General features: G+C 34.9%; 2 protein-coding genes across 4 annotated transcripts; both read right to left on the bottom strand.

Annotated features, from left to right (window-relative positions):
• Positions 1 to 773: 773 nt before the first annotated feature.
• On the bottom strand, positions 774 to 2,177 carry LOC114463364 (lymphoid enhancer-binding factor 1-like). Its single transcript, XM_028446881.1, has 6 exons — positions 2,138 to 2,177; positions 1,617 to 1,678; positions 1,441 to 1,503; positions 1,159 to 1,306; positions 956 to 1,063; positions 774 to 847 (listed from the first exon to the last, which is right to left on the bottom strand). The coding sequence occupies exons 2-6, from the start codon at positions 1,655 to 1,657 to the stop codon at positions 788 to 790; spliced, it is 420 nt and encodes a 139-aa protein (XP_028302682.1). The 5' UTR covers positions 1,658 to 1,678; positions 2,138 to 2,177; the 3' UTR covers positions 774 to 787.
• Positions 2,178 to 8,071: 5,894 nt separating this feature from the next.
• Positions 8,072 to 12,991, bottom strand: LOC114463358 (transcription factor 7-like). 3 transcript variants are annotated; one of them, XM_028446871.1, is made up of 10 exons: positions 12,223 to 12,759; positions 10,970 to 11,207; positions 10,445 to 10,506; positions 10,269 to 10,331; positions 9,987 to 10,134; positions 9,784 to 9,891; positions 9,581 to 9,675; positions 8,527 to 8,927; positions 8,354 to 8,436; positions 8,072 to 8,267 (listed from the first exon to the last, which is right to left on the bottom strand). In XM_028446871.1, exons 1-7 carry the CDS (start codon positions 12,234 to 12,236, stop codon positions 9,616 to 9,618), a joined length of 693 nt encoding a protein of 230 aa, XP_028302672.1. In that variant the 5' UTR covers positions 12,237 to 12,759; the 3' UTR covers positions 8,072 to 8,267; positions 8,354 to 8,436; positions 8,527 to 8,927; positions 9,581 to 9,615. The 3 variants fall into 3 exon arrangements, with proteins under 3 accessions (XP_028302672.1, XP_028302673.1, XP_028302674.1); XM_028446872.1 differs by lacking the exon at positions 12,223 to 12,759 and adding an exon at positions 12,840 to 12,991 and having other exon boundaries at positions 8,073 to 8,267; XM_028446873.1 differs by lacking the exon at positions 12,223 to 12,759 and adding an exon at positions 11,487 to 11,568 and having other exon boundaries at positions 8,073 to 8,267.
• Positions 12,992 to 13,203: the final 212 nt, after the last annotated feature.

Raw genomic sequence — 13,203 nt, 5'->3', positions numbered from 1 at the left:
TGCTGATGTTGGTGTTGACGTTGCCCTTGTTGTTGTTGTTGTTGTTGCTGATGTTGTAGTTTGCTGTTGATGTTGCTTCTGATGTTGTCGTTGTCATTGTTGTCCTTGGTGCTAGTAAAATATAGAGAACAGCTGATGAGTTTTCTGATTCTACTGCAGGCTTGTTTCTAGGTGAGTCTCTATGATAGAATACAACATAAACTAAGGTTAAAGACCATCTTAAATGGCTGATATATGCAATTCAAACAATCTATGGAGGCACAGACACTATTTGAAGTTAATTGATGCAAACCTTGATGCTCTTAGACAGACATTAAAAACACACATCTGAGATTAAACTTGTTCTCAGAGAGTGTGTCTGTGTCTGCACATCACTTTAAGGTACACCTCATTTTGTTTTAGACTATTGATTATTATTATATATAATATTTTAACTCTTTTTAGTTCAGGGGCCAAATTAGGACCAGTTTGGTCTTTATTGGGCCAGTATAAAATACGGTGGTACGACAATATCCAAACAATAAGTGATGATATATTTCTTCTCTTTAAATTAGTTTGACACGTGTCTTAGACTAAGACAAATAAACACACAGTTGAGATTAACCTGGGTTAGAGAGTGTGTCTGTGTCTGCACATCACTTTAGATACACAGTAGTCTTGTTTTATAGTAACTGATTACTGATTTACATTTGGCTGAAACAAATGTAAAATCAAATGATGATGAAATGAAGTGATGTTTTGAGTAATGAGACTTACCGTTAGTTGTTAGCGTTTTTATACAGTCCCATCAGCAGGAGGGTGGAGGCAGAGGTGGAGCTTTAGCGTTGGACTTTTTACTCTTTTTCCCCTAAAAACAGACACATGCAACTTCTAGTCAGCTGATAAAACACTTCCACAGTCATGGCATCATCACCTCTAAGGTTGATGTGTAAACATTTCTGCAGAGTAGACTTACGTAGTTCACTTTGTTGCTCCAGCCGGGATTATTCAGAGCATGAATTTTAGCTTTGGCTTCGGCTTCTGCTTTAAAGACGTCTCTTTGTTCTGCTGGCAATGACTTCCACTGTGGATGAACAATAACAAAGTGTCACACACACACATACTGAAGACAAAAATGTGAAGATCACGGATCATTCATTAAGGAACAAACAAACGTACGCGTTCAGAAAGAACTTTGTTTACTACGGCACTGTTCTTAATGCCGAGCTCTTCCTGTACCGTCTTCCTCTGGCTTTTGAGGAAAAGCATAAACGCGTTGGGAGGTTTCTTGATATACGTCCTCTTATCCTCCTCATGCTTTCTTTTCCTGAAAAACAAAATGCAAACAGTGAGCAGGGCAGGGAAACAGTAGCTGAGAGTAGTAGAGAGAGAGAGCAGGGAGACACTCTGATCTAGAGTTTCTCAGAAAAAAGACAATTAAAACAACTCAAGGACACTCACTTTGGAACTGGGACGGGTTCCACGGCCTCTGATGTCATGGCAGCCACTACACCATCGCAATCTCTACAAAGATAAAAACATAAACACGCTGGATGAGAAATCATGTCACAAACATGTGGACCAACATCTGTGATCGATCAAGTCTGTTTGTTTGTTTGTTTGTTTGTTTTTCTTACCGTTCTCCAAAAAGGTGAAAAAAATTGTTTCCTTCAGGCATGAGGAATGGAACGCTGTCAGACTGGAGACACAAAAACATAAATATTAGACTCTGTCATGGTATCAACCATCCACCAACAAACTAAACACCAGGGTTGGTGTCAATTATAATTATAACCTGTATGGTATTGATAATTAATTACAATTATGGTGTAGTTATAATTGTAATTGCATTTTTTAAAATATGTCACTGTCGTATCTGTAATTTAGCTCAGATAATTGACTTTGCAACTGTAATTGCCATGATAATCCTATAAAAATTGTCAATCATAATTTAACGCAAACCTGGGGAACGTGTTACAGTTCTATGTACAGTTAAACACATATGTATAGTTAACAATTATTAAAATATAAAATAATCAAGCTTTCACATATTTTACCATTGAAAAAAATATTAAAACAGATATTTTCATTGATGGATGAACAAATGCATGCTGGGATGTTGCCCAGATTGGCTCCATGTGTTTGGGTGATGTCTTACTTGGAGTCCAGTTGGTGGTGGAGCAGGATAGTGACAAAGAGGAGGAGAGGAGGGGAGGAGGAGGAGAAGGAGGAGGAGATGACACCATATGGTTAGAAGCCCAGAGCACCACATCTGCGATCTCTGGAAAGAGCTCCAACACATCATCAACCTCAGGAAGGAGACTGTTCAACTCCTCCTCCTGGACGAAGCTCTCGAATTCGTCCAAAAGATCCATCAGGATGGTCTTTGGTCTCCTGTGACACAAAGTAAAGAGAATAAAGAAGCTGCTGAGGCTCATGCATGAGAACCAACATTTAACACAGACCTGAAACTAAACTCACACAGCAGACAAATACAGTATAAGCAGCCATGTGACTGGATATCACCTTTATTTGTATTGTCTTATCTGGATATTAAAGTTTAATTCTTGCATTATAACAAAAAAAATAAAATAAAACATTTTACAGGACAGGCCTCTGCATTGTTTAGTTAGTTTTAACACTGACTCTTAGAATGGAAAGATGTGTTTACCTTTAATATCCAGCATAAAATGTCTGAAAAGGGCTAGAAAGAAGTAAAACATATTTAATCTAATCCTTCTCCATCATTTAATAATCACATATTATAATCCTGCTTCCTAAGACTATATGTATATATGATAACAGTATTTATACTATATATACATACACATCTGTGTTATATAAATACTGCGTACATGCACACATATATATATATATTAGAGATTAGAGAAACTCTATTAATCCCCAATGGGAAACTTATTTACACACACAATCTGAATGTTAAATCTAAATGTCATGGTGAAACTAAATATTTAGTAATATGCAAATTCCCCTAAGTACCACAATAAAATCTCATTTAGATTTAATATTTAACTTTAAATTGATTTTTTTTCTTTGATTGAAATGTTTTATTTTTTGATTGAATAATAAATACACAAATATACTACCCATAACATGGCCCAAATACGAAAAATAGATGACTTCAAAAAAAAAAAAATTCAACTAAAAAAGTGTTCAAATGCAATTACTTGGGTCTCTGACATTTTTTGCATTTAAACACTGTTTTTTTAATTGAAATATTTATTTTTGATTAAACTTTTTTTTTTTAATTGAAACGGGCTTTAAGTTTTTTTTTTTTATTTTAATGAAAAGTTGTTTTTTTTTTTCAATTCTTATTATTAAATAATAAAGACACAAATCTACGTTCATACACAATAAAAAAAAAATCACATACGTTTTTTTAAACATGGTTTGTTGCTAAATGTTACTGTTTTATTTTAGCATGCGCCCCATATTCTGTAGCACCGTTTCTAGCCCCACATCCTCCACCACCGAGAGTGGTCGACTGTCCACTACAAGCATTTATCCAGGACTTGGTTCATTAGTCAGTGATGGACGTATTCATTTAGGCTCTGAACCCTGTCATGTTGTCGAGTGTGGATTGGAGACAACGGCAACCTCGGAGCATGTAGCTACCACTGTCCGAGTGTCCATGCTAGCTATATGCTACAGTTTAGCATTGAGGTGCTAGCAGCTAGCTGTATGCTACATGTTTAGCATTGAGGTGCTAGCAGCCATATAACGTCTATGCTAGCAGCTAGCTGTATGCTACATGTTTAGCACTGAGGTGCTAACGGGAGCTGAAAAGCAAAGTAAACTATTTCTTGCACAATGTGCAAACAACTGTGCTTTGTTTTCCCTCCAGTGTTTTAATTAAAACAAAAATTAACGCAAACGTCTCATCTGGGTTCTCCCTGTGTGTGCATCAGTATTATGGGTATATCGGGAACTTGTGCAATAACTAAGGTTCCGGGCTGCTTGTAGTGCAAAAAAAAAAAAAAAAAAACTTACTTTGTTTCTTGAGAACAAGGTAGTAATATGAGAATGTCTGATGATGATGATCAGAAAAGGTCGCTGGTGATTTTTGAGAGTGTTTTCTTGTTGTAGACGGAGAAAAACATCCGCCACAAATTATTCTGTCTTGGAGACTGTTGGAAAACTGTTTGTTTTCTTTCTAACCGCTTAATAGGGTGAGAGACGTCACGGTTGCCATGGAAACACGTGTATTTAAAAAAAGGCTTTTTTTTTTTTAAAGCAACGTATTTGTTTTTGTCTAAAGTGGATGAAGCAGTGGTTCCCAACCTTTATTGGGTTGTAAACCCCATTTTGAAATCATACATTTCTGATGACCTTAAATACATATTTTCCCCCTAAATTAGATTTTGATAATGTTGTTTTACGCTTTAAAAATACAGAGTAGGGCCAGAATTAGTGCTCAAAGAGACACGTGACAAAATGTGACATTTTTATACTGCATTTTATTTGAACTAGATTATATTTGAGAAAGTGAAAGTATTGAAAGCAGTTATTTAAGATTGTGTGTGTTTTTTACTTTGAGAAAGAAGAATAAGTTCAAACATTTTAAAACTATATTTTTATTCTTATTATTATCAAACACTATACATTTTAGGAAATCCCAAGGTAAAAAAAAACAAAAAAAAAAACTCTGCCCTACCCATAATATGGCATAAGATTACTTCAATCAAATTATTATTTTCAAATTAAATAAATTAAATAGCTTGATTGTTGTAAATAACTGTATCATATTTGTCCATTTGTATTATTTTTTGTAAATATCTGTATTAATTATTATTATTATTATTATTGATATTATTATTATAAATCTTACTTTTTTCATGATATAATGTGTGTGTATCCGATCCTTATTTTCAACAGTCTTTTACTTAATTATACACTTATTTCACGTTTATTCTTTCTTTTGTCTTTGTGAAACGTTTTATTCTTTTATTTGTGATTTTTTTTTTCTTAACTGGCTGTAACAAAAGCAATTTACCCCTGGGATTAATAATAGAATTCTGATTCTGATTCTGAAATAAAATTTCAATTTAATAAACATTTTCAATCAAAGAAAAAAATTTCAAATGCAGATTTTGGGGTGTCAAATATTTATTTCCATTTTAACACTTTTTTTCTTTATTAATATACTTTTTTATGAAGGAACATTCTTTTAAGATGGAGCATTGAAGTCAGTGAAAAAAAAAAAATCTTTTTTTTTTTTAAATCCGTTTTTCCGAATTAATATATTTTTTTAAAATCCGTTTTCCAAATAAATGAAAAAAAATAATCTGTTTTCCGAATTCATATTTTTTTTAAATCTGTTTTCCGAATTAATTTATTTTTTTTTATCTGTTTTCCGAATTAATTTTTTTAAAATCTGTTTTCCGAATTAATGATTTTTTTATTCGGTCGCATCAGTATATTGCTCACAACCTTAAGAGCCACTGTGCAGTATATACTTTGATTTACTTGGTGTCATTCATGTGAAATTGATTGACAATGTTTTGAAATTCCTGTGAAATTGATTCAGTGCAGTAAATAAATTCTGAATTTCTTCAGTAACCACAGATATTGTGATGTATCGTGGATGAAATTTCATGTCATGCAGATGTATTTTTCCCCTATTTAGCAAAGCCTAACCAAAATTGTTATAAACTCTTGTTGTTTTTTCATATATAAGTTGTGTCGTTTTTATAAATGCTTTAATGGAGCTAAACCATCAATCCCTCAAGCTTTACCAGCTGTGAGAAAGTGAGGAAAAAAGGTTGATTGCTCAGTTTTTCTTAGCCTGGACTGTCCTGGAGCTCTACGCTGTAATCTTAAAGGACACTTTAAACATTGCACGGATTTGATCACTCTACAGTATTTCATGCACAGTTCCTGTTCGATTCATTTGTTACTTCTTGTATTAATTTCAAATTCTTCGTTTTTAACTGTTTGAAAGCCGCTACAAGTTTGCTTTTATCCAAATGCAATCCACCATTTAAACACATGCACTCATCTCCCCCCCATTGATCCCTGGATTGAATAATAAAGACACAAATCTACCTCCATACACCAGAGGTTGACCTGTAGAGACAAGAAAACTAATTTAACACTGCACAGGAAAAGTCAACTCACTTTTTAAACTCAAATATTACTTTTCATTTTAATGATGAAGTTGTCATTTAAATGTTGATTATCTGTCAAAAGACATTTTACTACTTTTTTAATCTCCATAAAATAAGTTCCAATATTCTCATATACAGTAGCCTCATTGTCAGAGACATTTGTCTAAGTTAAAGGACGTCTGCACTCCCTTTCTTTGCTTCTGCTTCAATAACTCCTGTGAGATGTATCATGGGTAGAAAGAACATTTAAAGATCAGGCACTGACGTTGGATGATGAAAATGACTTGCTCTTCTCACGTATGGGACAGGAGAAGGAAAACCTGCTAAAACAAGCAGCTTTCTTTTATCTCTAAACCAGGGATGAGTGGAGAGGTTCATGTCTGATTTATTATAAGATTATATAGGACATATATGATTATTACATTTATTTATTTTTTTACATTTTAACAGGGTTTTTAGGGGCTGAAAAAAAAATACATCATGTATGATCTTACCTTTATTTGTGAATAAAAACTAGGCATGTCCCGATACAACTTTTTCACTTCCAATACGATACCGATGTTGCAGCCTTGAGTATTGGTCGATACGATAATGATCCAATGCGATATCAGCACGAATCATACATACTTTTATGACTTATTTTGTAGTGTGAATGTTAGAAAAGACTTGATCAAGTAATGTTACTCAAACAGAGAACAATAGTCAGCAACAGTAGGTATGAGAAAAACTGACCCATTTATTAATAACTAATTGGTTACATACATTTTAACCATCAACATAATATCTACAGTAATCTACAATTGAATAATTAAATATAATATATATCAGAGATTTTAGATGCAGTCCGATAAAATCCGATATTCATTTTCTGGCTGATATCGGACCAAGATCCGATATCAATATCAGATCGGGACATCCCTAATAAAACCATGTGCCTATCTCGTTTATATCAGTGTACTGTTACAGACTTGTCGGTGCAACACTCCTGCTCTCTGTGTGGCAGAACAGCACGCAACAATGTGAACCTGTTCACTCTTTAATTAATAATAATCAGGTAAACGTTATTTTTTATGATTATATTTGGCCATATCAATAAAATTATGTATACATTTCCAGAATGGCCAATCCTATGGAAGCCCATTTCTGCAAGTTAAAAAAAAAAGAAGCTAGGAATAGTAAAATAATGATTAAAAAAAATCTGAAGTCATAATTTTCAGATTCTATCTCATAATTAGGACTTAGAATGATACCTATTTATTACTACCTCATATTTATGACCCATGTTATTTCTGATTAAAACAAGGATTTACATCTTTAAGATGACTATACATTATGGTGTAAATAATACACTTCCTGGATAACAGTGGATATTATTCAGATATAAATGTGGTTATTATAGATTCATAGAACAATGGACCATCATTTTGCTGACTTTATGGATGGGCCCTAAAAATCTCTCCCCTGTATCCCCCCTTATTGATGACCTTGTCTCCACATGATTGTTCTTAATGTTCATGTCTGTGTTCAACCATCTTCAGGTACAGTGGGGGTCGATCCTCGGTCTCTGGGACCTTTATTTTGGGGGTCTCTGGCTGAAAAGGTTGAGAACCACTGCATTTAGAGTGATCAGTGTTTCCTGAGCAGATCATCGCCTTTGGACTGAGGATGTAATTAAACTGAACACGTGTCAATGTTTAACAAACTGTTCCTCTCAAACCAACTGATTGATGTCAACTTCACTGAGAGTTTGTGAGGCTCCAAAATATGAAATATAGTGTGTAATTGCTGATGTACGCTGTACAGGAGGAGATTGTTAGATCATGAATAAATAAAGAAAATTGCACACAATAGAAACCCTCTTAATCAGTTTTAATAAAATACAAAACACAAGGCAGATACAAAAAGCAATGTAACTTAATTGGACTTTTACAAAAGCATTTGCATCCTTTTGACAACTGACAGACTTTTATACTGGTTTTTAAAACAACAAGAACTCAAAGGCTTCAAGGGAAAAAAAAGATCAGGCCATGATCAGAAAATGCCACTGGGGAGCTCCCTGTTAAACATCCCCTCAAAGACGAGCTCCCTGTTCATCAGGTCCTCCTCTACGTTCTCCAGCGCCCACTGGTGGTCGGTGAGTTCAAGTGCCTCCCACTCAGCCTGAAATACAATGGAGGAAGATCATTTTATTAGAAAACTACTGCAGACATTCCAGGAGCCAAATGTAAAGACAGGAGCGAGCATACTTTGAAAGCTTTATTTGTATCTGCAGGCATGGCCATGGCAGCACCGCTCATCTGCTCCTGCATGATCCTAGACTGGTCTGCCCCTGTGGACATTTCATTAGAAAGTTCATTTGAAAGCAATTAAAAAAAAAAAAAAAACAAACTCTTAAAGGCCGACTGAAAACATCAATCACATCAATCACGTTGCCCTTATTGTTGCTGCTGCTGATGCTGTTGTTGTTGCTGATGCTGTTGTTGTTGCTGAGGTTGCTGTTGTTGTTGATGTTGCTGTTGTTGTTGCTGCTGACCTTGCTGCTGTCGTTGTTGTTGCCGTCCTTGGTGCTAGTAAAACATTTAACAAAAGCTGAGTCATCATGAACTAAGTGATTGATTACACAAAATGATTATTATTATTGATTACACTAATTCTGAAATAAAACAATAAGTAAAATAAAGTGATTATTTGAGTAAAGACACTTAATTTCTGCTGATGTTGGTGTTGACGTTGCCCTTGTTGTTGTTGTTGTTGTTGCTGATGTTGTAGTTGCTGTTGATGTTGCTTCTGATGTTGTCGTTGTCATTGTTGTCCTTGGTGCTAGTAAAATATAGAGAACAGCTGATGAGTTTTCTGATTCTACTGCAGGCTTGTTTCTAGGTGAGTCTCTATGATAGAATACAACATAAACTAAGGGTTAAAGACCATCTTAAATGGCTGATATATGCAATTCAAACAATCTATGGAGAGCACAGACACTATTTGAAGTTAAATTGATGCAAACCTTGATGCTCTTAGACAGACATTAAAACACACATCTGAGATTAAACTTGTTCTCAGAGAGTGTGTCTGTGTCTGCACATCACTTTAAGGTGCACCTCATTTTTGTTTTAAAACTATTGATTCATTATTATATATAATTATTTTAACTCTTTTTAGTTCAGGGGCAAAATTAGGACCAGTTTGGTCTTTATTGGGCCAGTATAAAATACGGTGGTACCGACAATATCCAAACAATAAGTGACTGATATTATTCTTCTCTTTAAATTAGTTTGACACTTAGACTAAGACAAATAAACACACAGTTGAGATTAAACCTGTGGTTAGAGAGTGTGTCTGTGTCTGCACATCACTTTAGATACACAGTAGTCTTGTTTTATAGTAACTGATTACCTGATTTTACATTTGTGCTGAAACAAATGTAAAATCAAATGATGATGAAATGAAGTGATGTTTTGAGTAATGAGACTTACCGTTAGTTGTTAGCGATGTTTGTTATACAGTCCCATCAGCAGGAGGGTGGAGGCAGAGGTGGAGCTTTAGCGTTGGACTTTTTACTCTTTTTCCCCTAAAAACAGACACATGCAACTTCTAGTCAGCTGATAAAACACTTCCACAGTCATGGCATCATCACCTCTAAGGTTGATGTGTAAACATTTCTGCAGAGTAGACTTACGTAGTTCACTTTGTTGCTCCAGCCGGGATTATTCAGAGCATGAATTTTAGCTTTGGCTTCGGCTTCTGCTTTAAAGACGTCTCTTTGTTCTGCTGGCAATGACTTCCACTGTGGATGAACAATAACAAAGTGTCACACACACACATACTGAAGACAAAAATGTGAAGATCACGGATCATTCATTAAGGAACAAACAAACGTACGCGTTCAGAAAGAACTTTGTTTACTACGGCACTGTTCTTAATGCCGAGCTCTTCCTGTACCGTCTTCCTCTGGCTTTTGAGGAAAAGCATAAACGCGTTGGGAGGTTTCTTGATATACGTCCTCTTATCCTCCTTATGCTTTCTTTTCCTGAAAAACAAAATGCAAACAGTGAGCAGGGCAGGGAAACAGTAGCTGAGAGTAGTAGAGAGAGAGAGCAATGAGACACTCTGATCTAGAGTTTCTCAGAAAAAAGACAATTAAAACAACTCAAGGACACTCACTTTGGAACTGGGACGGGTTCCACGGCCTCTGATGTCATGGCAGCCACTACACCATCGCAATCTCTACAAAGATAAAAACATAAACACGCTGGATGAGAAATCATGTCACAAACATGTGGACCAACATCTGTGATCGATCAAGTCTGTTTGTTTGTTTGTTTGTTTGTTTTTCTTACCGTTCTCCAAAAAGGTGAAAAAAATTGTTTCCTTCAGGCATGAGGAATGGAACGCTGTCAGACTGGAGACACAAAAACATAAATATTAGACTCTGTCATGGTATCAACCATCCACCAACAAACTAAACACCAGGGTTGGTGTCAATTATAATTATAACCTGTATGGTATTTGATAATTAATTACAATTATGGTGTAGTTATAATTGTAATTGCATTTTTTAAAATATGTCACTGTCATATCTGTAATTTAGCTCAGATAATTGACTTTGCAACTGTAATTGCCATGATAATCCTATAAAAATTGTCAATCATAATTTAACGCAAACCTGGGGAACTGTGTTACAGTTCTATGTACAGTTAAACACATATGTATAGTTAACAATTATTAAAATATATAAAATAATCAAGCTTTCACATATTTTACCATTGAAAAAAATATTAAAACAGATATTTTCATTGATGGATGAACAAATGCATGCTGGGATGTTGCCCAGATTGGCTCCATGTGTTTGGGTGATGTCTTACTTGGAGTCCAGTTGGTGGTGGAGCAGGATAGTGACAAAGAGGAGGAGATGGAGGAGGAGGAGGAGGAGAAGGAGGAGGAGATGACACCATATGGTTAGAAGCCCAGAGCACCACATCTGCGATCTCTGGAAAGAGCTCCAACACATCATCAACCTCAGGAAGGAGACTGTTCAACTCCTCCTCCTGGACGAAGCTCTCGAATTCGTCCAAAAGATCCATCAGGATGGTCTTTGGTCTCCTGTGACACAAAGTAAAGAGAATAAAGAAGCTGCTGAGGCTCATGCATGAGAACCAACATTTAACACAGACCTAGACTAAACTCACACAGCAGACAAATACAGTATAAGCAGCCATGTGACTGGATATCACCTTTATTTGTATTGTCTTATCTGGATATTAAAGTTTAATTCTTGCATTATAACTAAAAAAAATAAAATAAGAACATTTTACAGGACAGTTCTCTGCATTGTTTAGTTAGTTTTTAACACTGACTCTTAGAATAGAAAGATGTGTTTACCTTTAATATCCAGCATAAAATGTATGAAAAGGGCTAGAAAGACGTAAAACATATTTAATCTAATCCTTCTCCATCATTTAATAATCACATATTATAATCCTGCTTCCTAAGACTATATGTATATATGATAACAGTATTTATACTATATATACATACACATCTGTGTTTCTATAAATACTGCGTACATGCACACATATATATATATATATTAGAGATTAGAGAAACTCTATTAATCCCCAATGGGAAACTTATTTACACACACAATCTGAATGTTAAATCTAAATGTCATGGGTGAAACTAAATATTTAGGTAATATGCAAATTCCCCTTAAGTACCACAATAAAATCTCATTTAGATTTAATATTTAACTTTAAACGTTGATTTTTTTTCTTTGATTGAAATGTTTTATTTTTTGATTGAATAATAAATACACAAATATACTACCCATAACATGGCCCAAATACGAAAAATAGATGACTTCAATAAAAATAAAAAAAATCAACTAAAAAAGTGTTCAAATGCAATTACTTGGGTCTCTGATATTTTTTGCATTTAAACACTGTTTTTTTTAATTGAAATATTTATTTTTGATTAAACTTTTTTTTTTTAATTGAAACGGGCTTTAAGTTTTTTTTATTTTTATATTAATGAAAAGTTGTTTTTTTTTTTCAATTCTTATTATTAAATAATAAAGACACAAATCTACGTTCATACACAATAAAAAAAAATCACATACGTTTTTTTAAACATGGTTTGTTGCTAAATGTTACTGTTTTATTTTAGCATGCGCCCCATATTCTGTAGCACCGTTTCTAGCCCCACATCCTCCACCACCGAGAGTGGTCGACTGTCCACTACAAGCATTTATCCAGTGACTTTGTTCATTAGTCAGTGATGGACGTATTCATTTAGGCTCTGAACCCTGTCATGTTGTCGAGTGTGGATTGGAGACACGGCAACCTCGGAGCATGTAGCTACCACTGTCCGAGTGTCCATGCTAGCTATATGCTACATGTTTAGCATTGAGGTGCTAGCAGCTAGCTGTATGCTACATGTTTAGCATTGAGGTGCTAGCAGCCATATAACGTCTATGCTAGCAGCTAGCTGTATGCTACATGTTTAGCACTGAGGTGCTAACGGGAGCTGAAAAGCAAAGTAAACTATTTCTTGCACAATGTGCAAACAACTGTGCTTTTGTTTTCCCTCCAGTGTTTTAATTAAAACAAAAATTAACGCAAACGTCTCATCTGGGTCTCCCTGTGTGTGCATCAGTATTATGGGTATATCGGGAACTTGTGCAATAACTAAGGTTCCGGGCTGCTTGTAGTGCAAAAAAAAAAAAAAAAAACTTACTTTGTTTCTTGAGAACAAGGTAGTAATATGAGAATGTCTGGATGATGATGATCAGAAAAGGTCGCTGGTGATTTTTGAGAGTGTTTTCCTTGTTGTAGACGGAGAAAAACATCCGCCACAAATTATTCTGTCTTGGAGACTGTTGGAAAACTGTTTGTTTTCTTTCTAACCGCTTATATAGGGTGAGAGACGTCACGGTTGCCATGGAAAACGTGTATTTAAAAAATGCTTTTTTTTTTTTAAAGCAACGTATTTGTTTTTGTCTAAAGTGGATGAAGCAGTGGTTCCCAACCTTTATTGGGTTGTAACCCCATTTTGAAATCATACATTTCTGATGACCTTAAATACATATTTTCCCCCTAGA

The sequence above is a fragment of the Gouania willdenowi genome, chromosome 5 (assembly GCF_900634775.1).
Source record: "Gouania willdenowi chromosome 5, fGouWil2.1, whole genome shotgun sequence".
NCBI lineage: Eukaryota > Metazoa > Chordata > Actinopteri > Blenniiformes > Gobiesocidae > Gouania > Gouania willdenowi.
Note: the sequence above shows the minus strand (reverse complement) of the source record. Positions and strands in the feature narration are given on the sequence as shown.